The 25,714-nt window shown below is 39.4% G+C and overlaps 1 protein-coding gene across 1 annotated transcript in view; it reads left to right on the forward strand.

Moving 5' to 3' along the window:
- Positions 1-25,714, forward strand: part of Sycp2l (synaptonemal complex protein 2 like) — a 111,048-nt gene that overhangs the window by 63,330 nt on the left and 22,004 nt on the right. Inside the window, exon 26 of the mRNA XM_047559289.1 lies at positions 21,950-22,027. Coding sequence (XP_047415245.1) covers positions 21,950-22,027 — 78 coding nt within the window. The remainder of the gene's footprint in view (positions 1-21,949; positions 22,028-25,714) is intronic.

Genomic DNA, 25,714 nt, shown 5'->3' on the forward strand with positions numbered 1-25,714 from the left:
GATCTGATAGAGTACAAGGTAGTATCTCTATCTTCTTGTATTTGCTAACAGTAGCTTTGTGGCATAAAATGTGGTCTATTTTAGAGAAGGATCCATGTGCTGCTGAGAAGAAAGTGTATTCGTTCTTTGTTGGATGGTATAGTCTATATATGTCGGTTAAGTCTAAATTGTTGATTGTGTTATTGAGATCTATGGTTTCTTTGTTCAGTTTTTGTTTGGAAGATCTATCCAGTGGTGAGAGAGGTGTGTTAAAATCGCCTAGTATTATTGTGTTGTGGTCTATTTGATTTCTGGAATTGAGAAGGATTTGTTTGACGTACATGGATGAGCCAATGTCCGGGGCATAGATATTTATGATTGTTCTGTCTTGCTGATTTATGCTTCCCTTAAGCAGCATGTAATGTCCTTCTTTATCCCTTCTGACTAGTTTTGGCTTGAAGTCCACATCATCTGAAATGAGGATGGATACTCCAGCTTTTTTGCTGTGTCCATGTGCATGGTATGTTTTTTCCCATCCTTTCACCTTTAGTCTATGGGTATCTCTTTCTATGAGATGAGTCTCTTGCAGGCAGCATATTGTTGGATTTTTCTTTTTAATCCAATCTGCCAGTCTATGTCTTTTGATTGATGAATTCAGGCCATTAACATTCAGGGTTATTATTGTGATATGATTTGTATTCCCAGTCATTTGACTCATTTTTGTTTTTTGACATGATTTGGTTTCTCCTTTATTTGGCTATTCCTTTAGGCTAGTTCCTCCCGTTGCTGATTTGCATCGTTGTTTTTCATCTCTTCCTCATGGAATATTTTGCTGAGGATGTTCTGTAATGCCGGCTTTCTTTTTGTAAATTCCTTTAGCTTTTGGTTATCATGGAAGGATCTTATTTCGCCGTCAAATCTGAAAGTAAGTTTTGCTGGGTATAGGATTCTTGGTTGGCATCCATTTTCTTTCAAGGCTTGGTAAATGTTGTTCCAGGCCCTTCTAGCTTTTAGGGTCTGGATTGAAAAAATCTGCTGATATTCTTATTGGTTTCCCCCTGAATGTAATTTGATTCTTTTCTCTTGCAGCCTTTAAAATTCTGTCTTTATTTTGTATGTTAGGTATTTTCATAATAATGTGCCTTGGTGTGGGTCTGTTGTAATTTTGTGTATTTGGAGTCCTATAAGCCTCTTGTGCTTGGTTTTCCATTTTGTTCTTCAGATTTGGGAAATTTTCTGATATTATTTCATTGAATAGATTGTTCATTCCTTTGGTTTGTTTCTCTAAGCCTTCCTCAATCCCAATAATTCTTAAATTTGGCCTTTTCATGATATCCCATAATTCTTGTAGATTGTGTTCATGATTTCTTACCATCTTCTCTGGCCAACTTCGTTTTCAAGATTAAATATTTTGTCTTCAATGTCTGAGGTTCTGTCTTCCAGGTGTTCTATCCTATTGGTTATGCTTTCTATGGAGTTTTTAACTTGGTTTATTGTTTCCTTCATTTCAAGGATTTCTGTTTGTTTTTTTTTTTTCAGTATCGCTAACTCTTTATTGAAATGATCTCTTGCTTCCCGTATTTGGTCTTTTAACTGTTGATTGGTGCAATCATTTAATGCCTGCATTTGCTCTTTCATCTCCTCATTTGCTTCTCTGATTGTTTTAATTATGTATATTCTGAACTCCCTTTCTGACATTTCTTCTGCTGTGCTATCATTGGGTTTTATTGATATAGTATCTAGGTTTGTTTGGGACATTTTCTTCCCTTGTTTTCTCATATTGGTCAGATGTCAGTGGGACCCTGAGATATTGCAGATTTCCTCTATTGGCTTATAGTGTCCCTGTAGATTTCCAGTATATCACCTCCCAGCCTTCAGTAGCCTGAAGTCTTGGAGGAACTTGATAATGCAGTGCTTCCGTAGAAAGCTGCCCCTAGCCAGCTACTGGGTCCAGGGCTTGGAGCTGGCTCTGTGCAGAAAGGCTTTCACTGGGGGGCCTGCACTGCGCAGCTGGCCGTGTGGGAGGAGTGCACCCTCGGGGTGTGCAAGGCTACCTGGGGAAGACTCTAGCTGCCCTGCCCTGCTCTGATAAGCCACCCCTATCCGTGCCTGCCGCCCAGGCCAAGCTTCACCCGGTGGGGGAGACTCACCCCGTGGCTCTATTTTAGTCTGAGTCTCTCAATGCCTCCCCTTCTTGAGTCCTGGGTTCTGGAGTGACAGGAGATGCAGTCACCCTCTTATCCGCCATCTTGGATTGCCCCGTGGAAAGAGCCTGCGGCCAGAGGGGGCAGGGCCACCTGGAGAAGTCTCTGACTGCCCTGCCCTGATCCCAGAGGCTGCTTGCGGGTTGAAGCTCTCCGTTGGCTTGGGGACTTGTGGCTGGCTCTGTGTAGAAAGGCTCTCACTGGGCGGTCTGCTCCGAGAAGCTAGCCTTGAAAGGCGCCTCCCGCCGGAGGGGGCCAGGCTGCTTGGGGAAGTCCCTGGCTGCCCTGTCCTGGTCCCTGAAGCCCCTTGTGGGCTGGAGGATGCCACGCTGGCTCCGGGACTTGGAGCTGGTTCTGATCAGAAAGGCTCTCACTCTACAAAATTTTTAATGAACCCTAATTCACCAATCTTTTCTCTGTGGTTAGTTATGTGAAATTCTTTTCTACCAAACCTCAGATACTATCATATACCATTTACTATATTAATACATTTATTGCTATGTTTCTCTGTTAAGTACTACTTGAGGTGAATCTCACGTATGTCACATTTGATGTTTAGTTTTAAATATCTTCCATTTTTATTTTAATGTCTTTATGGATTCAAAGGTTATTTTAAAAGATATTTCTTAATTTTCAGGAGTACAGAATTTTTGTAGCTATCTTTCTATAATTGTTTCTAGTTGGCATTATGACTAGAGAACATGGTGCTTATGATTATATCCTTTGAAATTTTGAGATGTATTTATGACCTGTTATATGCCAATTTTTATAAAAGTTTGTGATTAGAACATATTTCACAGTTTGGGGCACAGTACAAAAGAATGTATTTCACGCTTTTTGGGTATATAAATTGCGGATATGATAGACTATATCAGGTCACTTATCTATCTTCTATAAATTTTATATTCTTGCTAATTTTTTAAGTCTAATTACTTTAAAAATTGCTCAGAGAAGTATGTTAAAAGTTTTCATTTTAATTGTGGATTTTCCAATTTCTCCTTCTGTTAAATTTTACTTTTATATACTTTTATATGTAAATTGCCTTAGTTTATGTTTACCTTATGGTATATTAAAACTTTTTTTGCAGTACTGAGGATCGAACTCAGGGCCTTGTGCTTACGAGGCAAGTACTCTACCAGCTGAGCTATCTCCCCAGCCCCAAAACTTTTACCATAGCAAAGTAACCTTGTTCTTCCCAGTTATTATTTTTTTTTATTTTTTTTATTTTGTGTGTGTGTGTGTGTGTGTTATTTCTTTGGCTTAAAATTTTCATGGTTTATTTTTATATTTACATATATATGCTGAGATGACAGATTTCATTTCTTAACAGCTTGTGGTTGGACTCCCTTGACCTTCATCTCAGTGTTGTCCAATGGGAAGATTTAGTCTATTTACATTTAATGTAATCACTATTATATTTGGATTATATCTGCCAATTTATTTTGTACTTCCATGTTCTTCCACCATTCTGCTTGCTTTCTCATATTTTTATTTTGCTTGTGTTTTTTCTCACTTTATATCTGCTCATTTGTCTCTGTATACTCTATTTGTTCTCATTTTCTTATTAACTTGTAACACATGTAACTTTTTTCAAAGTGTGAACTTCATCAATAACACTACTTTCTTCCCCCTTTATATCCTTGAACTCCATTATTCTAACCCAACCACATTATGTGGTGGTATTTATTTTAATGTTAATTGAAATATCAAGATGACATTCAATTTTTGCTTGTCTGAGCATGCCTAGTGCACTCTTATTCATGAATAAAATTTTACTGCTAGAGAATATCAGATTGGCAGAGTAATTTTCCTATAACTGTATCAAATTATGCCACTGCTGTTCATTTTCTGATGGAAATTCAGTTTTCAATCAATCACTCCAAAGGTAATTTGCCCTTTATTTTTTTCTCCTGAATATGTATGACTTCAGTTTTTCTTGGGTAATTTTCCATTTAAAATTTATCTAAGTGTAGTCTTCTTGTTTGTCCTCCTGGGCATTTGCAGTGAATTTTGTGACTTACATCTTTCATCCATCCAGGAAAGTTGTTAGCCATTTTTTCTTCCAATACTATTTCTGGTTCATTCTCTCTTCTTCTTGAACTCAAATGAGGTACATTCTACACCTTCATTCTCTTAACCACACCTTCGTATTTTCCATTTCCCCTCTGTTTGCATACTGAATAATTTCATTTGTTCCTCATGACCACCTTTTCACTTACATTTGATCTGCTGTCATTGAATGTTTACTAATCCATTTTTTCATGTCTAGGGGGCTGGGGATATAGCTCAGTTGGTAGTGTTTGACTTGCAAGCACAAAGTCCTGGGTTCAATCCCCAGTACCGCAAAAAAAAAAAAAAAAAAAAAAAATCCATTTTTTCATGTCTAGAAATTGGCCCTTACAGGTTTGCAACATCATCTTTACATGCTTCTCTGTTCTCTGCAGGTATTTTTAGAGTACACGTTGTTTTTAAAGAGTAGATATTGTTAATGTGTCTGAGAAATCCAGTTGCCAGAGTTTTTGTGAATACCTTTCTGCTGTTTGTTTCTGCTGCCTTTTGCTCATGGGGACTTGCTTTTGGTATACTAAGGAGATTTGTTTGTATTTGTAATTTCTCATTTTCCCTTAAAATTGTGTGATACTTCTTCAAAACCTAGGATGAGTTGATTTGCTTCTTTTCCCTTTTGTTCTTATTGATACTTTTTGATTATAATTCTCCTTCACCTATTGTTGCAACTCTGTCTTTATGCCTAACAGGTAAACTTTTGTCCAGGCTTTTATTTTCAATCTTTCTAATTTTGTTTTAAGCATTTTTTTATACACAGCATAGAATCATATTTTGCTTTCTAATCTAATTTGAAAATCCTTGAATAGGTGGGTTGTCTATTTTATTGATATATTTTAATTTTTTTTTAAGTTATATATGACAACAGAATCCATTTTGATACAATTATAAAAGGACAGCTGTATCTTGTTCTAATTCAGTCCCCAGTACCTCGCCTTCCCTCCCCTCCCCCACTTCCTACTCCCTTCCCCCTCCTGATCTTTTTGCCATTTATCCATAGTTATTTTTAAAAATTTCTTGTGGATGTACACAATGGTGAGATTCACTGTGGTGTATTCATATATGAATGTAGGAAAGTTAGTCAGATTCATTCCACTCTTTCCTTTTCCCATGCACCCTACCTTCCCTTCATTCCTTTTTTCTATTTTTTTAATCCCTCCTGTTATGGTATGGATGTGAGGTGTCCCTCAAAAGCTCACAGGTGAGACAATGTAAGAAGGTTCAGAGGAGAAATGATTGGGTTTTGAGTCTTAACCTAATCAGTGAATTAATCCCTGATGGGATTAACTGAGTGGTAACTGGAGGCAGGTAGGGTGTGGCTGGAGGAGGTAGGATTTAGGGCGTGGTGTTGGGGTATGTATATTTGTATATGGCCAGTAGAGTCACTCTGCTTCCCTATCACCATGGTGTAAGCTGCTTCCCTCCACCACCCTCTCTTGCCATGATGTTCAGCTTCATCCTGAGCCCCGAGGAATGGAGCTGGCCTTCTATGGACTAAGACCTCTGAAACCGTGAGCCTTCAAGTAAACCTTTCCTCCTCTACAGTTGTGCTCCTTTGGTCAGTTAGTCACAGCAGCGAAAAAGCTGACTAAAACACCTCCCCCATTAATTGTGGATTAGCTTCCACATATCAGAGAAAATATTCGACTTTTGATTTTGGAGGATTGGCTTATTTCACCTAGCACGATAGTCTCCAGATCCATCCATGTACTGGCAAATGTCATAAAAATCATTCTTCTTTATGACTGAGTAGTATTCCATTGTGTATATACACCACACATTCTTTATCCATTCTGATGAAAGACACCTAGGTTGGTTCCATAGCTTAGCTTAGCTATTGTGAATTGAACTGCTATGAACATTGATGTGACTGTGTCAGTGTAGTATGCTAATTTTAAGTCCTTTGGGTATATACTGAAGAGTGGGTTAGCTGGGTCGAATGGTGGTTCCATCCCAAGTTTTCTAAGGAATCTCCATACTGCTTTCCAGAGTGATTTCACCAATTTGCAGTCCCAACAGCAATGTATGAGTGTACCTTTTCCCCCACATCTTGCCAACATTTATTGTTGCTTGTAATCTTGATAATTGCCATTCTGACTAGAGTGAGATAGGATCTCAGTGTAGTTTTAATTTGCATTTCTCTATTTGCTAGAGATGTTGAGCATTTTTCATATATTTGTTGACCATTTATATTTTTTCTTCTGTGAAGTGCCTTTTCACTTCTTTGCCCATTTATTGATTTTTTTAATTTTGCTGTTAAGTTTTTGAGTTCTTTGTATATCCTGAAGATTAATACTATATATATATATATATATATATTTATTAAAATTCTGTCATTGTGTATTTTGCCTTTTAAGGTTTTAAAAATTGTTTTACTATGAAGTCTTTTCTTGTTTTTTTTTTTGGTTCTGGGGATTGAACCCAGGGCCTTGTGCATGTGAGGCGATCACTCTACCAACTGAGCTATATCCCCAGCCCATAAAGTCTTTTCTTTTTAACCTTTTTATAACTTTTAACTTAGGTTTACTGGGTACAGATTTCTTAATTCACTTATTCTTTGAGGACTTTATTCCATTATCTTTTAGTGGTGTTTGTTTTTTTTCCATTTCAGTGACTTGATCCTTTTTTTTTGGGTACTCTCCAAGAAATAAACATTGTAATTAATATTAAAATTTTGTTATGTGCTTTTATAAAACATAAGTGCAGGCAAATTTCTTTCATGTAAATGTCACTGTTAATTCCTCTTTCATCAGTGGTTCTTTTATGCATTTATTTTTAAATGATACACAAGACCATGAAAATTGTACAGATTAATGGGGTACTGTGTAGGATCTAAGTACCTGGATACCTTGCCTAATGGTAGATCAGACTAAAAATTTATATCCTCAAACATTTGTCATTTCTTTATGGTGCAAACTTTGAAAATCCGTTCTTCCAGCTTTTTTAAGTGTACAGTACTTTATTGTTTTCTGTAGTGAACTTGTTGTTATCTAACTCCATCCGCTGTTCAGCTTTTCCCTGTAGTCCTCAACGAAAAGTACATCAAGAATTTATACCTGGTCAACCTAATCCCCTACTCTCTGACCTCTAGCAAATACCTTTCTACTCTCAGCTTCCATGAGCTTCCACATCTGAGGAAACACATGGTACTTGTCCTCTGTGCCTGGCTTATTTCACCTAACATAACAATCTCCATTTCCATCCATGTTGCTGCAAAAGACAGGATTTCATTACTTTTTATGGTTGACTAGTATTCCACTGCATATACGTACCACACTTTCTTTATCCATTTGTCAGATGATGAACACTGAGGTTGCTCCCATCTTTAGCTATTGTGAATAGTGTTGCAATGAACGTGAGAGAGCAGATGTTTCTCCACATACTGATGTAATTTCCTTGATCATCTGATAGTTCCATTTTTAATTTTTTGAGAAGTTTACATACCATTTTCCATAATGACTGTCCTGAGTCACATTCCCATCAGCAGTATGCAGGGTTCCTCCTCCTCCACATCCTCACCAGCACATGGTAGCTTTAGTCTTTTTGATAAATAGCCATTTCTAACTGGGGTAAGGTGATAAGTCACTGTGGTTTTGATTTGCATTTCCCTGATGATGAGAGATGAAATTTGTCACATACCTGTTGGCCATTTGTCTGTATTCTTATGAGACATGTCTATTGAGATGCATCTCCCTTTAAAAAATTGGATTATGTGGGGTTTCGTTTCCTATTTTGCTGTTGAGTTTTGAGAGTTCCTTATATATTCTGGATATTTGTCCCTTGTCAGATACATAGTTCACAAATACTTTCTCCCTTTCTAGAGGTTTTCTCTTCAATCTGTTGTTTACTTTGCAGAAGGGTTTTAGTTTTGATGCAGTTTGATTTGTCTATTTTTGCTTTGATTTCCTGTACTTTTGGTCTTGTGCATTAGTTTCTGGCCCATTCCAGTGTTTTCTTCTAGTAGTTCATAGTTCTAGGTCTTATATGAAACTCTTTAATCCCCTCTGAGTTGATTTTTATAACTGGTGAAAGATAAGGGACTAACTTCATTTTTCTGCATGCGCATATTCGACTTCCCAGCACTGTTTACTAAAGGGCTCTCCAATGTGTGTTCTTACCACCTTTGTCAAAAATCAGTTTGCCAACCAGGCATGGTGGCTGTAATCCCAGCAACTTGGGAGGCTGAGGCAGGAAGTTTGCAAGTTTGAGATCAGCTGGGCAACTTAGACCCTGTCTAAAAATTAAAAATATAAAATGGTGGAGATGTAGCTCAGTGATAGAGCACCCTGAGTTAAAATTCCAGTACATTAAAAAAAAAAATCAGGCTGCTGTAGATGCACGTTCCACCTGCCACCACCACCAGTTTTTGTTCCATTTGGCAAGTGGGTTGTCTTTAGGTACCATGCTGTTTTGATTACTATAGCTTTGTAGCATGTTTTGAAGTAAGATATTATAATGCCTCCCTCTTTGTTGTTCTTCATCTGTTTTCTTTCTTTCAAGATGACTTTGTCTATTCAAGATTTTTCTGGGGTTCCCTATAAATTTTAGAATTTAAAAAAATTTTAAAGAATGTTGGTGTTTTGATGGGGATGGCCTTGAATCTATATATTGCCCTGGGTAGTATGGGCATTTTCATAATTCTGATTCTTCTAATCCATGAACATGGAATGTCTTTCTACATGTTTGTGTCCTCTTCAATTTCTTTCATAAATGTTTTATGGTTTTCATTGATCTTTTGCCTCTTGGGTTAAATTTATTCTGAAGAATTTCTCTTGTAATTATTGTAAATATGCATGTGGGCTACTTGTATTTTGTATTTTGAGAAATGTCATTTTGATCTTTAGCCCACTTTAAAAAAAAATGGACTACTTTTATGGTGTCCAGCTTTTTGAGTTCATTTTACATTATGGACGTTAATTTCTCAACAGAAGAATAGTTTCAAATACTTTTCCCCTTCTGTAGATTCCTTCTTCACTCTGTGGATTGTTTCCTTTGCTGTGCAGAAGGTTCTTGGTTTGATATAATCCCATTTGTCCATTTTTATTTTATGGCCTATACCTTTGGAGTTCTGTCTAAAAGATAATTGACACTACCAATGTCTTTAAGTGTTTCCTATGTCCTTTTGTAGTAATTTTTTATTTTCAGATTTTACATTTAGGTCTTCGATTCCCACCTTTTTCTTTTTTCTTTTTTTTCTTTTTTTAACTAACATCAATATTAATAGAATTTGGTGTGATATTTCCATACATGCATGAGTATGCTGTGATCATCTAATCACTCTTCTTTCACCCTCACCCCTAACACCCTTCTCAGTCCCTAGTAATCACTATTATATTTTCAGGTCAACTTAGTTTCCACATATGAGAGAGAACATGTCATCATTGTCTTTCTGTGTCTGACTTACTTTGCTTAACTTGATGTACTCCCGTTCCATCTATGTTGCTACAAATAACAGTATTTAATTTTTAATGGCTAAATAATACTCCATTGTGCATATACAACACATGATCCTTCATCTATTGATGGACACTTAGCTGATTTTATATCTTAGCTAATACAAATTGTGCCACCATAAACAAGGGTATTCAGGTATCTCTTCTGTGTGTTGATTTTATTTCCTTTTGATTTTATTTCCACTTCAGGAGTGAGATAGCTAGATCATGTGGCAGCTCTATTTTTGTTTTGTTTTGCCTTTTGAGGAGCCTCCATATGGTTTTCCATAGTGGCTGCTTTGATTTACATTCCCACCAACAGCAGATAGGAGTTCATTTGCTCCACACCCCCACCCGTATTGTTTCCTCTGCCTCCTCCTCCTCTTTGTTTTCCTCCTCTTCCTCATCCTCCTTTGTTTACAGTAGACAGTCAGTGGCTTGAAATAGTTTTGATTTGCATTTCCCTGGTGGTTAATGATATTGGACATTTTTTCGTCTATTTGTTGGCCATTTATATTTTATCTTTGGAGAAGTGTCTATTCAGATCGTGGGCCTATTTTTAAATTGGATCCCTTTTTAAATTAAGTTTTTGAGTTCTGTATATGTTCTGGATGTTAATCTTTCGTTAGATGAATAGCTGACAGATATTTTCTCCCATTCTGTGGTGTTATCTCTTCTCTATGTTGTTTCCTTTGCTGTATAGAATCTTTTGAATTTGAAATAATTCCATTTGTCAATCATTGTTTTGGAGGTTCTATCCAGAAAATCATTGCTTGTACCTGAGTCTTGAAGTGCATCTTCTGTTTTCCTCTAGTAGTTTGAGTTGTTGGTACATTTAGGTCTTTGATCCATTTTGAGTTGTTGTTGTACAAGGTAGGAGGAAGACAAGTTTCAATCTCCTGCAGGTCAATCTCCAGTCTTCCTAACACCATTTATTCAGGAGGCTGTGCTTTCTCTAGCATATGGTTTTGGTACCTTTATCAAAGATCATTTATCTGTAGCTGCATAGGTTTGTTTCTGGATCTCTATTCTGTTTCATTGGTCCATAAGTCTGTTTTTATGCCATTTTGGTTACCATAGCTCCATAGTATGTCTTCAAATAAGGTATTTGACATCTCCAGTTTGCTCTTTTTATTCAAGTTTGCATTGGCTATCTAGAGCATTTTGTGCTTCCATGTGAATTTTAGTGTTATTTTTTTCCAGTTCTGTGAGGAATATCATTATTTTTATGGAGATTGCATTAAATTTGTAGTTTGCTTTGGTGTGGACATTTTAATGTTAATTCTTCCAATCCATGGACAGAGGAGGTCTTGACATCATCCTGTGTTTTCTTTAATTTCTTCATCTGTGTTTGTGAATTTTCATTGTGGAGGTCTTTCACTTCCTTGGATAAGCTTATTCCCGGGTGTTTAATTAATGTTTTGATAGCTGTTGTAAAGAGGATTGCTTCCTTGGAAATTTCATTATTGATATATAGGAAAGCTACTAATTTTATATGTTGATTTAGTATCCCGTTTTACTGAATTCAGTCTTGTAGGGATCACTAGTTTTTTAAAGATGTTTACTGGTACATTTTAATTATACATAATATATTCATCATGACATCCATGATCAATTGAATTCCTTAGTACTTCCCCTCTGTCTCCTACCTTTTTTCCTTTGATTACCTTCCTCTACAGGTCTCCTTTATTTTTAAGTTGGTGCATGATACTAATACATAGAAGTGAGATTCATTGTGATTTATTTGTACATGCACAGCCTAATTTGGCTGATTTCATGGGTTTCTTTTATGTATGTATCATACCATCTTATTCCTCCTTTCCTATTTGTATGCCTATCATTTCTTTCTCTTATCTAATTGCTCTGCCTAAAACTTCTGGTACCATGTTGCATAAAAGTGAGAATGGGCTCTTTTTTTTTCTTCCTGATTTTAGAGGAAATGCTTTCAGATTTTCCTCATTGAGTCTGTTGCCAGCTGTGTTTTTGTCATGTATACCTATAATCCTTCTATACCTAACTTGTTCAGGACTTTTATTATGATGGAATGTTGACTTTATCAATTTTTCTTATATATTGAGATGAACATGGTTTTTATTCATTCTGTAAAGATGTGCTGTGACATCCTTACATCCTGGGATTGAAACCAATTTGATCACAGTGTAGGATATTTTTTTTTTTTATGTGCTATCAAATTCCACTTGCTAGTATTGTGTTGAGGATTTTTGCATCTGTTGATCAGCAAGGTAGGTCTGTAGGTTTTTTTTTTTTTTTTTTTTTTTTTCAGTACTGGGGATTGAACCCAGGGCCTTGTGTTTGTGAGGCAAGCACTCTACCAACTGAGCCAAATCCCCAGCCCCTAAGTTCTTTAATATTTGGTAAAATTCAGAGGGAGGTAGCAAGATGGTAGAATAGAGAGGTCACTTCCCTAGTGGCTCCATCATGTGGACCAAGAAAAGCAGGCAACTTTTCAACAAGGTGTGTGAATGATCAGGAATTAGGGGAACTACTAGAATTTAATACTGGACACTCAAAACAGATCAGGGACTTGGGAGATCTTGTATAATAAGGGAGAAAGATTCCCAGCCACAACAGCGGTTGGAGGTGCAAGCCACAACTGTCCTTACGTGAATGCAGTAAAGCAATAAAAGAATTAAAGAAACCCCCTTTCTTGGGAAGGCTGAGGTGAGGTGTGTTAGGACACAGCTTAGAGATCAGTCATTGCTGAAATAAACAGCAAGCTATGCAGGGTACAGAGGGAAGCCACTATCTCTGTTGGTGGTATGCATAAAGGACAATAGTAGGAACTATCTGGCAGCCATGGTGCCAGTGCCAGCAGCTAGGGGAGCCTATTACTGGCACACCCATGTCTGTCCCCAAAACAAGCTGGGCCTATCCCACTGTTTATCAGAGAGTGTGCTAAGTGACCAGGAGAAAATCAAGTGTAGAAAGAGGTTTACATGGAGGAATACTTATTGTGGAAAACCACCTAGCTCTCCCCTCCCCTCCAATCTGGCTGCATGCAGGACCAGTTGGGAGAGAAGTACCTCACAGGCAGTTTGAAAGGGAAGGGGTGGGAGAGATGGAGTTCTGACACTGAATCAGAGACCAGGAATTGTGGGATCTGCAGGTGAAGGAGCTAAGAACAGGCTCCCGCACCACGAGTGGAATTCAAAGGAGATCCTGGGGGTTCGGGCTTCCAACGTGGACTGGCAATTTCTGAGCCTTGGAGGTGCGTTGACTTAACATCTCCAGACCAGTTGGTGCCAGTGAAGAGACCAGAGCATACCTAAGCCTACACCTGTCTCCAGAAATCCCACCTCCAGGACTAACCCTCTTGCCCTAGCAACCCCACCAACCCTGAGAGCAGAGCAAGCATCAAATTCCAGACAACACCACCTAACTGCTGAGAAGGGAAGTTGAGAAACTTTGCAACTCCTGCTTTTTTAGTCAGCTTTTTCACTACTGTGACTTAAAAAATCTGACCAGAACAATTTTAAAGGAGGAAAAGTTTGAGGGCTCAGTTTCAGAGGTCTTAATCCATGGAAGGTTGGCTCCATTCCTCAAGCCTCGAGGTAAGGCAGAACATCATGGTGGAAGAGTGTGGCACAGGGAAGCAGCTCACAGAGGCTCCACTAGCCATATACAAACACATACCCAAAGCACGCCCCAATTCCCACTTCTTCCAGCCACACCCTACCATTTCAATTACCACTGATTGGATTAAGACTCTCACAGCCCAATCATTTCTCCTCTGAACCTTCTTTCACTGTTTCACATGTGAGCTTTTGGGGGACAACTCATACCCAAACCATAACACCAGTGGAAACAATTGTTCAATTTTTTTATCAAGATCCTTTTCTTTTTTCTGTTCTCTCTTGTTTCTACCATATTTGAAACCAAGTGTTTTTCATGTATCAGTTTATTCAGGACTGTGATGTCTGAATACTATATCACAGTTTTGTTGTGTATCCTTTTATTTTTACTTTATATTTCCTCTCCTTTATCTGTTTCCCTAGATTCTTTCTTATCCTCCTAATAGCCAACCCCTATTAATTTCTCTTTCACTTTTTTTTTTTTTTTTTAAGCACCAGGGATTGAACTCAGGGCCTCTCCACCATTGAGTCACATCCCCAGCCCTATTTTGTATTTTATTTATAGACAGGGTCTCACTGAGTTGCTTAGTGCCCTGCTTTTGCTAAGACTGGCTTTGAATTCACAATCCTCCTGCCTCAGCCTCCCAAGCTGCTGGGATTACAGGCGTGCTCATTGTGCCTGGCCTCTTTCACTCTTCCTATGTTTTTTTACTTCTGCCTTTCCTCCTTTTTCCTCATAAATATCACATCCTACACCACTTCACTTCTCTCTTTGTCCACAATTTGAAATTATAAACCCTTTTTCAAACTGTTTATATTGTAGAAAATAATAGAACACCGTGTTATTTGTTTATTGTGACAAAACTATAGACACCTTAGTAGGAACTATCTGGTTTCAGGCTGTATGTTGTTTACTTTGGGTGCTGTTATTGTCTGTCCCCGCTCCCTGCCTTAAAGGTGAGGTACTGGACACCTTCAGGGACACTATAAGTCTACAGGGCAGAAACTGTGTGCCCAGATCCACACTGCTGGATGGGTAGACACACAAACATGAAAAAACAAGGTAACAAATCACCCCAAACAAACCAAGATGCTGCAGTAATAGAATCCATTGACACCACAGCGAGAAGGAAAAAAAAAGTCAGAAAAACTGATCTGTGAGGTAAACGACAATGTAAGGAGTGAACTCAGTAGGAAATATGGGAGGTGAATCTAGATGAAATCCTTTGTGCTGGTTATACTGGGAGGTCCATGTCTCCTTGAAGATTTGAGATGTTTTCAACTATTTCATGAAAAGGTTTTCACTGTGTTTCTATTTTCTTTTGGAATTTGCATAATGCAAGTATTTATTGGCTTAATGGTGTCTCGTAGGCTTTCTTCGTTGATGCCCCCCCTCTTGCTTCCACTCTTTCTAGTGCCTCAGTGATCCATACTGCAGCAGTCCACAAAAGTACTTATACAACTTTGCAGTGGGCATAGGTTCCCAAAAGTGCATGTCCTCGGCTCTCACAGAGTTAAGCACTGATGGAACTGACACTCATGGCTATAACTGCCATAGTATTGGTTGGGCAAGATGTGGAAGGTACTGTACTGGTGACACCAAGGCTTGTGGCGATAGAAGCCATCGTCCCAGAGTCAGGATGAGAAGATCTTTCCCAGATTCCTCAGGATGAATGTGGGTAATACCTGGACCTATGGCATCTGCAGCCACAGCTCTGGAGCCATAGGATGCGAAGGATGCTGCTGCATCTGTGGCAGTGTGTCTTGGATTAAATTTCATGGGCCACAAAGGGGACCTATGTTAGGTTCTGTGGGGTGACTGTGGTAGTGTTGGGGCTTGTGGCCCTGGTAGCCACTTCCCTGAGGATATGGGACTTTCTTCATGTTCCATGAGAAAAGATGGGGTGATGCTTAGGCTGTGAGCACCAGCACCTATGGTACCATGGCTATGAGCTATGATTGACACATTCCCTAGGTTTTGTGGACCACATGCAGGTTATATTGGTACTTGTGGCACTGATATCCATATTCCTGGAATGGCATTATATGGAGGAGACTTTCTTGTGGTTGCCTAGTTTGTGGATGTTGCTGGGGATTATGGCTTTGGTCTCTAGTCCTGGACACAGAAGAGAACTTCTTCAGGCCCCAAGGGACAAGTATAGGTGATCCCAGGATTTTATCACTAGAAGATTATAGGTCAAGGGGGAGACCCTCCCTCCTTCCTATGTGGTAAGCATAGGTGGAAGATCAGGCTTCTGGCTTTGGCAGCTGCCAGTCCTGAGGCTGCAGGATGCTGAAGGGCCTATTTTCTGCCCTGCTAGATGCTCACCAACAAAAGACTTTTACAGTGTTTGGGGATCAGCTGCTGGTCCCTGAGTCAGGATGGTGACCAGCAGTGGTGGTTGTAGCAGCTTGGATTCTGGGAACTGTAGTGGGTGGAGACTTGGACCCCAATCTGGATCTAAAGTCTGTGAAGTCTATGGGATTCTCCTACAGTTCGGACTGCTGGTCTGCTGCAGTAATGGGGGTTGTTGGTGCTTTTCTGATTACCTTTTCCAAGCAACATGGAGTCTGTCTACCCACCCCTACCAGCCCCACCACTGAGCGGGAATTAAAGTTGCAATTTCCTTTGATCTTCTCTCCACGTTGCCTTTCCCACTCTCCATACTGTTCAGGGTTATGTCACTTCCTTGCTGATTTTCAGAGTTCTCCCTCAATCACTCTCCTCAAAATCCAGTTTCCCTTGTTGCTCTGGTCTTCTTTGTGATGACATTGCATACAGGACACCTCTGCTCAGCCATCTTGAATTTCTCTTTCCAATTTTTCAGTTGAATTCTCATTCATTGTTAAACCTTTCTTGTTTCTTGATAATATATTTCAGATTCCTTCTTAGAAATGCTTTGGTTGTGTGTTACCTTATTTTGGTATGTAGTGTTTTCATTGCTACTTGAGCTAAATATTTCTTCTTTTTTAACGTGTTTTTTTTTAACCCAGTTATTTAGTAAAATTTTTAGGTCCCAAATACATGGGATATTTTAAGGCCATTCTTGTTACTTATTGCTAACTTTATAGCAACATGCTCAGAGAAACCCAGTCTGTATATTTTGTTCCTTTAGAACCTATCTGGTTTCACCTGAAGGCCTAATCGGATTTGCCTTATGTATTCAGGTTTCATGAGTGCTCTGTATATCTTTGTCTGTTTCCCTTTGTTCTGTCCATTTTTATCTGATGTGTTTTGAGGCAGTGTTTTCCTAGATGCATGGAGAAGTGACTCTTCATCTCTAGTAAGGCTTTTGTCTTCATTTATATCGATAAAGAAACACCAGCTATTTTTTGGACTAATACTCCCCTTTCTCTTTTTTTTCCCCCATTCTTTTGAGTCTTACTTCATCCTTGTGAATTGACAAATATCTAGTTTATACCTGGATTTTATTTTATTTATGTAACTTATTTGTCAACCTCTCTTGGCTCATGCTGGGGATCGACCTGGGGGAAATTCTATCACTGAGCTACATCCCCAGCCCTTTCCTTTTTTTACTTTGACACAGGCTCTTGCTAAGTTACCCAGGCTGGCTTTAAACTTGTGTTCTTCCTGCCTCGGACTCCCAGATAGCTGGGATCACAGGTGTGTGCCACCATGCCCAATTATTTTTAATTGTACATATTTATGGAGTAGGGTGTTATAATTTAATAAATGCATACAATGCGTACTGATCAAACCAGGATCAGAAAATTGGCATTGCTATCTCCTTGCCGTTCACTTCTTGTTTGGAGCCTTTAAGTTCCTCTCAGTTTTCTTCATAAAGTGTGTCACAGGCTGTTGTGAGCTAGAGTCACAGTAGACACCATGGTGCAGAACACTGGAACTTATTCCTCCTACTGTATTTTAGTTACCTTCTCTGGGGGCCCTTCACGTGAAGCTGACCTCACGGTCAAGCAAGAGAGGAACCTGGGCTGACCTGAGGTTGGTGACTAGCTAACCGTGCTGTCCATGTGGTAGGGTCCCTCTAAAGTCATGTACATTTCTGGGTGGGAGAAAGAGTTTCTGGATGTTTGAGGATTCAGTGAGATGCTGCCACGAGTTCCGTGTGCAGTGGTGCTCAATATGTGTCAGCTACTACTAGTGCGACTGTTGGTCTCATTGGTCTTGGTACTAATTGGACTTCCTTTCTGACGTCTTTCTTTTGTGCTGTAGTCTAAGAAAAAAGATGAATTAGACCACCATTCCCTAATGCTCACATTTTCAACATAATTCTTAAGGCATGGGTCTTGGAGAAGTGACTAGAATCATGAAATCATTTAAAAAAACCACTACTCATGGCTATGTTTCTCTTTGATTCATTTCTTTGGATAGTCAGAATATATATATAATAGAGCTCTAAATGTTTCGCATCATTGCATCCAGTACTGGATGTTTTAACCATATTGACCAGAAGCAGCTATACCTTCCACTATGGAGGATGCTCAAGTACCTTCTTTCAGAAAAAGCATTTTGAGCTCTGGTGCCAAGCTTGTGTGAGACCCTAGGTTTGATCCCCTGTAGACCTCTCTCCCCAAAATAGAGACCCTAAAATATTTGGAGTGGCCTGCTGATTCCTCACAGCAGCCTCAGTCAAATATCAACTTACGTTTTAATGTTTACCCTGGAATTTTTGATGTGCATGCAATGCCCCCCAGAATGGTGAAGCTGGCAGGATCATTTTGTTTATGAATATGCAGTTTTTCTTCTTTTACCTTCTTGGGAGACCTCTGGAATCAAGTAGGAGCCAGGTTAGGGAGCTTCTTCAGTCTATGCTGTGATTGCCTGGTCCAGTGCCTGACATATAGAGGAATTCAGTATTTGCCAAGGAAAAGGAGCAAGAAAGCTAGAAAATTCTAGCACTTAATAATGAACCTGTGCATTTTTCCATATTTGAATATAATATTTATACAGTCACAAATACCATCAATTGATTTACAGGTTTTAAATGTACCAATCCATCCAGAAGTCATTTTTTAATATTCTCAGTAATTAATAAGTATTTGGAGAATAAACAAAGGAACTGGCACTGGGAAAGTGCTGCAGCTACTACAGGGACAGTTTTGCTGAAGCACTCTGTTCTTGCCTGGTGAACATTATTGGCCTCTGCCATTCTGTGCCACAAGGTGTCACTTCAGAGCAAGATTTTTTAAATGCCTGAACTTAGCAGACCTTGGCTAAACATTAAAACTGTTCTTTATCAGGACCTTGAGTTTTAAAAATGTAACGCGAACACCAAACTATTCACTAAAACTTGTGTGCCAGCAGGCTACCTACCCTAACTTCAAAAGTTCTTGGAGGGCCAAAATCTTGAATGGAAATGAGCAGGCGCCTCTCCCCTCAGCTAGCCATGGACCAACACATGCAGTGAGCAATCTGAGGCCACTTGAGTTCAGTCACAGTGTGTTTGCTGTGTGTGTGTGTGTTTCAGGTGTTGTGTGTAGGTAGGTTTAGCCCTTTTACGAGAATGGTGAAGAGCGCAGTTTAAAAGAGGCATATTGTTACCATGGAAACAAAGCTGAGCCTGTGACATCCCTTAGGACTTGTATCCTCTCATGACACAGCACCGCTTCCTCTGGAGGATGCTGTTGTCAGTGGAGAGCCAGACCTGTAGTACAGGTGAGTACTTCCCCAGCATCGCTGCTTCAGAGAAGGGTTCTACATGTCAACCTATCCCCCCATCCCTGAGGGGTCCATCTGGATGTCTTAGTAGGTTCACAGATTCCTAGGAGCTCCTCAAGGGCTGACCAGGGCAGTCAATCCATACCTCCAGGCTCCTCTTTCCACTGGATATAACTAGAATCTGTGCCGGTAGATTCCCTACTTGAACCTGGGTGGTGCATGAATGTGATATATCCAAGTTCAAGGCCATGATTTGAGCTGTTGCTACAAATTGACCATCAAGCAAAAAAAATCACAGAAGGGCAGAGCAGGCAGCCAGGAAAGAAATGCAGTCATTGTTTATCATTGTCAAATTGGGGAACATCTGGAATCCCTCCTGAGAGTCTTCTCTGACCCTGACTCTGGTACAGATACCACAGAGGAGTCACACCCCGGTGCTGTCTGCTTTGAGGGTGGAAAAGGTGGAGCTGCACCTGGGTCCTGTCCTTAATTTTTTTTTTTTTTTAAAGACCTTTTGCCCTGAAAATAATGTAGTTCCCCAGAAGTTCCCATCCAAACTTGTCCAACAATTGAACACACCTAAATCTAAATGTAATGAGAAGATAGAGATACTGGCTTCTATAAGGGATCTAATAGAATTGGGAGTATTAGACTTTTTATTTTGCTTCATTATTGAGAGATTGGATGTTGGCTGCCCTTTTCCGTTCCTGCTGAGTGAGAATGTGATCTCTTAAGTAAATTCTCAGTGGATGAAAATTCTACGGAATACCAACTAGGCTGTCCCATGAAATCTGTCATTCACATATGATCATTTTGTCTGTGTGTCTGCAGTTACGTGTTCAGTCTTTTCTGCTTTTGGATCAGCCTTTTCTCTTAATCAATATACATGGCCTCTTATTTTGTTATTTTTTTCTTTTAATAAAAACAACCTAAATTGACACTTAACCTTATGTAATTCATTTTTCTGAAAGATAGATCTTCTGTTATACCACAGAGAATGAAATATTTTTACATGAACTGTTCTCTATTTGGTATAATTTTAAGAGCAAAATTCTTTTTGTCACCCAGAAATCTGTAACTGGTATTTCTTACTATGGAATGATTTCTGAAAACTAGAATATTTACAGCTCCCCTCACCCAGGTAGTTTTAACAGATCTTAAAATGCTAAATTTATTAATTTCTTCTTATATGGTTGCATACAGTTGGCTTTCTGCATCTGTGGATTCAACCAATCAGGAATTGAAAATATTGGCAAAATAATAAACTAAAATAGGTGTAACAACTATTAACATGCCATATATATTAGGTTTTATAAGTAAGGTAAGATAATTTACAGTAGACAGGGGAATGTGCATAGGATTTCCTTGCTTCATATACGGAACTTGAACATTCATGGATTATGGTACCCATGAGCATCCTGGAACCAGTTCCTTTCAGATTCCAAGGGACAACCTTCTTTCTAAAATTTATGGTCTCTTCTATACTTACCTTTGCCACTAGTATGGAAGAATTAGCATAAATTCTTATCTCTTTTTGCAGAGATCCTCTTTGGGCATATCAAATATCTTTTTTTGTAGGAGCTCGAGTATTCTGTAGCATTTATTCATTTGTTCACTCAATAAGTGTTCATAGAGCATTTGTTATGCACTGGGTACTTTTCTAAGTGTGAGGGACACTATTGTGAACAAAATAGACAAAAAGCCTGCCCTAAGGGGACCTTAGCATCTACTGGAGGAGCAGATAATACTTAAGTTAAATGTATAGAATGTTCTATCTTAATAAAAAGTGAAAAAATTGAGCAGGAGTTGGGTTTTTAAAATGTGCAGGATATCTTGAAATTTTAGATTAGGTGGTTAGGTAAAGTCTTAAGGCAGTCATATGGGGAAATGCCATAATCAGAAGAAACCCCAACAGGTCTTGAGGTGATAATGTGCCTGGGATGGTGGAGGAACCACAAGGGGACCAGAATAGCAGGAGCAGAGTGAAGAAAGGGGACATATGCTCCTCTGCTTCTCCCCTGTCTGCCAAGCACTTTGCAAGTTCCTTGCACATACTAATACAAAATGTGCATTAGTGAATTAGTGAAATTGGATTCTAGGACTAGTTGATATGGGAAGAAAGGGAGAAAAGTTAGAACTTCATCGCTAGAGGGTATGGGAATGGAGAAAGAGTGGCATAGGTAGGGAAGAACAGAATTGGGTGAGTTGTGAGATGGAGACACAGGTTTGATGCTTGAGAGTACAGGCAAGAGAGAGATTTGGGAGGTGACAGGTAAAGACATAGAATTGGTGAGATCCTCCAGGGAGATGGCTGTGGGCCAGGTTATGGTGTGGCAATGTGGATAGGAGCAAGTATTCATTTCCTGGGCAGGATATCAGACCTTGATGATGGAGTAGAAGTCAATAGTAAAGAAGAGCAAGAATGGAGCATAAAGCCAATGCACTGTTCATGGGTGCAGTGGGTAAGATTGGGAGTGTCCAGTGAACAATGGAATAGAAAATATTTAGTGATGTACTGCCCTGATATGGTGACGGAGGAGTCTCATCAACAGAGACTGTCAGTAACTGGAGCTACTGAGCAACCAAGATGGCTGCCTCAGGTGGCCTCAGTGCTGGCTGCAGCTCCAGTGTCACCAGCAGGTGGCGCCATCTGGGATGTTCTCTGAAGAACTTCCCAAGGCCCAGCTGCCTGGAAATCCTGCTACTTTGCCATTTAACTCAAGAGCCCTGGAATTTTTTTTTCGATACTTACTGTTGATATTTAGCAACACTGTTTAGGGAATCTGTCTGAGCCTTGCTAAATGTAACTGGGCTCACAAAGGGATGCCTGTTCCCCTCCTGAGACATCAGTATACTCAGCATTTTGATAGTTAGGCTGTGCTTAGTTCATGCACCAAATGATAAGTAATTATTAACAGGCAGGGGATAAGTTTCGCTTGCTTTGTGTCAAGGTTAGATAGTAACTAAAGAGGACAAGATACCTTTGGGACAAAAAGGGACTGTGTGGAGTCATCAATGTGCTGTGTTTGCCTTTAGGCGTACCAGATGGGAGTTTTGCTCTGCCAAAACAATCAAGATTAGAAGACCGTGCTCAGGGATCCTCCAGCTTGGCAGGTAACATCATGCACCCAGCCAACAGTTGAAGTAGAGTGCAATAAATATGTGGTCGTGAAATGTGTACCTGCACGAATTATAAGGAAGTTAAAATTTTCAGATCACTGTAGCTGCAGAAGCCTAAAAACTTAACATTTTTTTCCTTTCAGAGACAAGTAAATTATTACAGAAATTTTCAATGAAAGCAAGCACCTTCCCCTCCTAGTATTTTGATTTCTGCCTCTTCACTTTTTATGGTAATTTCCAGAGCCTGAAGGTTCCTAAAGTTATAGGCCTCTGCTTTAGCTGTTAGTTATTAACTAAATTTTGAATTGGAAATACATGATCTATTCTGGTTCTTTTATTCCATATGAATTTTAGGACTTTTTTTTTTTTTTTTTTTTTTTTTTTTTTTTTTTTGTAGTTCTATGAAGAATGTCTGTGGTATTTTGATGGGGACTACATTTAATCTGTATATTGCTTTTGGTAGTATGGGCATTTTGACAATTTTAATTCTGCCTGCCCAAGAACATGGGAAGTCTTTCCATTTTCTAAAGTTTTCTTCAATTACTTTCTTTGATCTTCTGTAGTTTTCATCATAGAGATCTTTCATCTCCTTAGATTTATTCCCAAGTGATTTTTTTTTTAGTCTATTGTGAATGGAATTGTTTTCCTGATTTCTTTCTCAGCAGATTCATTATTAGAGCATAGGAAAGGTATTGATTTTCATATCTTCTGTTTGTTGTTTTGATGAATTTGTTTATTAGCTCTAGAAGTCTTCTGATGGAATTTTTTTTTTTGGATGGGTCTTCTAGATATAGGATCATGTCATCAGCAAACAGATAATTTGACTTCTTCTTTTCCTATTTATATCCCTTGAATTCCCTTCTCTTGCCTGATTGCTCAGGCTAGAATTTTCAAGAGTTATATGGAATAGTAGTGGTGAAAGTGGACATCCTAGACTTGTTCCTGATTTTACAGTGATTTTTTTTTTTTTTTGCGGTGCTGGGGGAATTGAACCCAGGGCCTTGCACTTGCAAGGCAGGCACTCTACCAACTGAGCTGTCTCCCCAGCCCTTGTTCCTGATTTTAAAGGAAATGCTTTCAGTTTTTCTCCATTCAGTATGATATTGACTTTGGGTTTGTCACATATACCTTTTATGATAAGTTCCTTCTACCCCCCTCCCCATTTCTTCAATGCAACACTGGAAATGTCATAATTCCTGGTCTCAAATTATACTGTGGAGCTATAGTAGCAAAACAGAATGGCACTGGCATCAAAATAAAAATGAAGACCAGGAGAACCGAATAAAAGGAACAGACACAAACCCACATAGATACAGTCATGTGATATTTGACAAAGGTGCTAAAAAACATAACATTGGAGAAAAGATAAGCCTTTTAAACAAATGGTGCTGGGAAAACTGGATATCCATATTTAGAAGAATGAAAGTAGATCCCTATCTCTCACCCTGTACAGAAGTAAACTCAAAGTGGATCAAAGATCTTGGAACTAGACAAACTCTGCAACTGCTAGAAGAAAACATAGGGTCAAGACTCAAACATTTTGGAGCAGGCACTTATTTCCTTAATACAACTCCTAAAGCTCAAGAAGTAAAGCCAACAGTCAATAAGTAGGCTGCCATCAAATTAAAAATCTTCTGCACAGGAAACAAGAGTTTGAAGAGAGCCTACAGAATGGAAGAAAATCTTTGCCAGCTATTCTTAAAATGGGTTTAGTATCCAGAATATATGAAGAACTCAAACTTAACAGCAAAAATAGAAATAACCCAATCAATAAATGGGAAAAAGAACTAAACATTTCTCAAAAGAAGGAATTCAAATGGCCAACAAATACATGAAAAAATGTTCAATATCCCTGATAATCAGGGAAATGCAAATCAAAACTATTGACATTTCGTTTCACTTCAGTTAGAATGGCAATCATCAAGAATACAGATAATAATAAATGTGGGGGAAAAGGTTTACATTATTAGTGGTGAAGGAAACAAGGCTGCAGTCATTTCTTCCCTGATTCTGACTGTCCCCCGACACACACCATTTTACAATCTAGATTGTTAACTTCCTCATCAGTCAGTGGTCCAATTAGCCCGTGGGCTCTCTCTCTCTCTTGTCCTTAGGGGCAGTTACTCTGTTCCTCTGCTTACTAAAAATCTCTTGTGTGAGTTCCAGCCTTTGGAGTGGTTTCTGGGTGCTTTCATTGGTGCTGTGACTCGGATGGGCTCTTCTTCCACCACTTCGGTGAGCGGAATCCCATCTGATGACCCAGAGCCCCAGACACCGGTCTCACCTTCCATTTGCCCAGATGCTTGGTTTCACCACCAACCTTCAGATTGGTGAGTTTTCCCCTAGGTTGATTTAGACACTGCTCTGCTGACCTGAGATGGTGATCATTGATCATCCGGCACCCTTGAGGTGGTTGGGGACCCCTACAGTTATGGCTGGCCCCCTTAGTTGACCTTATCTAATGGGTGGGTCCTCAATCTTTATGGTGGAGATTCTCTCTCTGGGATGAGGCTCCTCTTCACTTTTCCTCTCTCAAGACCTAGCACCAGGTCCTCGACCCTCTCGGTTTTTGCCTGGCACACACTGACGGGGGTGACAACTCCCATCACCTTGGACACTGACTCGGCTGTTTGTCTCCACCAGGGGATGTAGGTCCTCCATTCTGGCAGATTCACCCTTGGGATGTCTACTAGAAAATCTTAAATCCCTTCACCTAATTCCTGATCCCTCATCTAGAGCTGCCAAAACTTACTTGCTTGTGTAATGATACTTGACCACAGTATTCTTCAGATAATCAACCCAAATGGCTAATTAATGGCACCCTGGATCCCAGTGTTTTATGGGACACAATTTCTGTGCGCAAGCAGGCAAATGGAAAGAAATTCCTTGCCTTCAAGCTTTCTCTTTCTTGAGCACTTTTCCCTCCCCAATCCCTCCTCCTTCAACTTTGACCTGGTTAGCCACCCCCATACCAGTCTATGCCCATGTCCAGCAGGAAGCAGTTGTTGAAGATGAATCTTCACCCATATCCTCTTATAAAAACAAAAATGGTGGGATGAAGGGAACAAGGCTGCCGCCATTTCTCCACTGATTCTGCCCCCTGCCCCAACATACCATTTTACAATCTAGATTGTTAATTTCCTCTTCAGTCATTGGTTTGATTAGCCTGCGGGCTTCCACTACTTAAGAGTAGTTCCCCTGCCATTTGTTCTTTCTCTCTTTCACCCTTAAGGGAAGATGCTGTTTGTCTGCTTATTAAAATCTCTTGTGTGAGTTCCCATGTTTGGAATGGTTTTCTGGATGCTTTCAAGTGGGACTGAAAATTAACACCACTTTAGAAAGCAGTATGGGGATTCCTCAAAAAACTAGGAATGGAACTACCACAGGACACAGTTGTCCCACTCCTTGGTATTAAATCAGCATACTGAAGTGATATAGGTATATCAATGTTTATAGAAGTAAAATTCACAATAACCAAGTTACGTAAAAGGACAGGGTAGTGTATGTACACAATGAAGTTTTACTCAGCCACAAAAGAGAATGAAATGATGGCATTTGCTGGTAAATGGATGGAACTGGGGAACATAATGCTGAATGAAATAAGCCAGACTCAGTCAAGAGTTGAATGCTTTCTCTCATGTGTGGAAGCTTTATCAAAAAAGGGGAAAGATGGGGAGGGGA

This window comes from Sciurus carolinensis, chromosome 7 (assembly GCF_902686445.1).
Source record: "Sciurus carolinensis chromosome 7, mSciCar1.2, whole genome shotgun sequence".
Taxonomy (NCBI): Eukaryota; Metazoa; Chordata; class Mammalia; order Rodentia; family Sciuridae; genus Sciurus; species Sciurus carolinensis.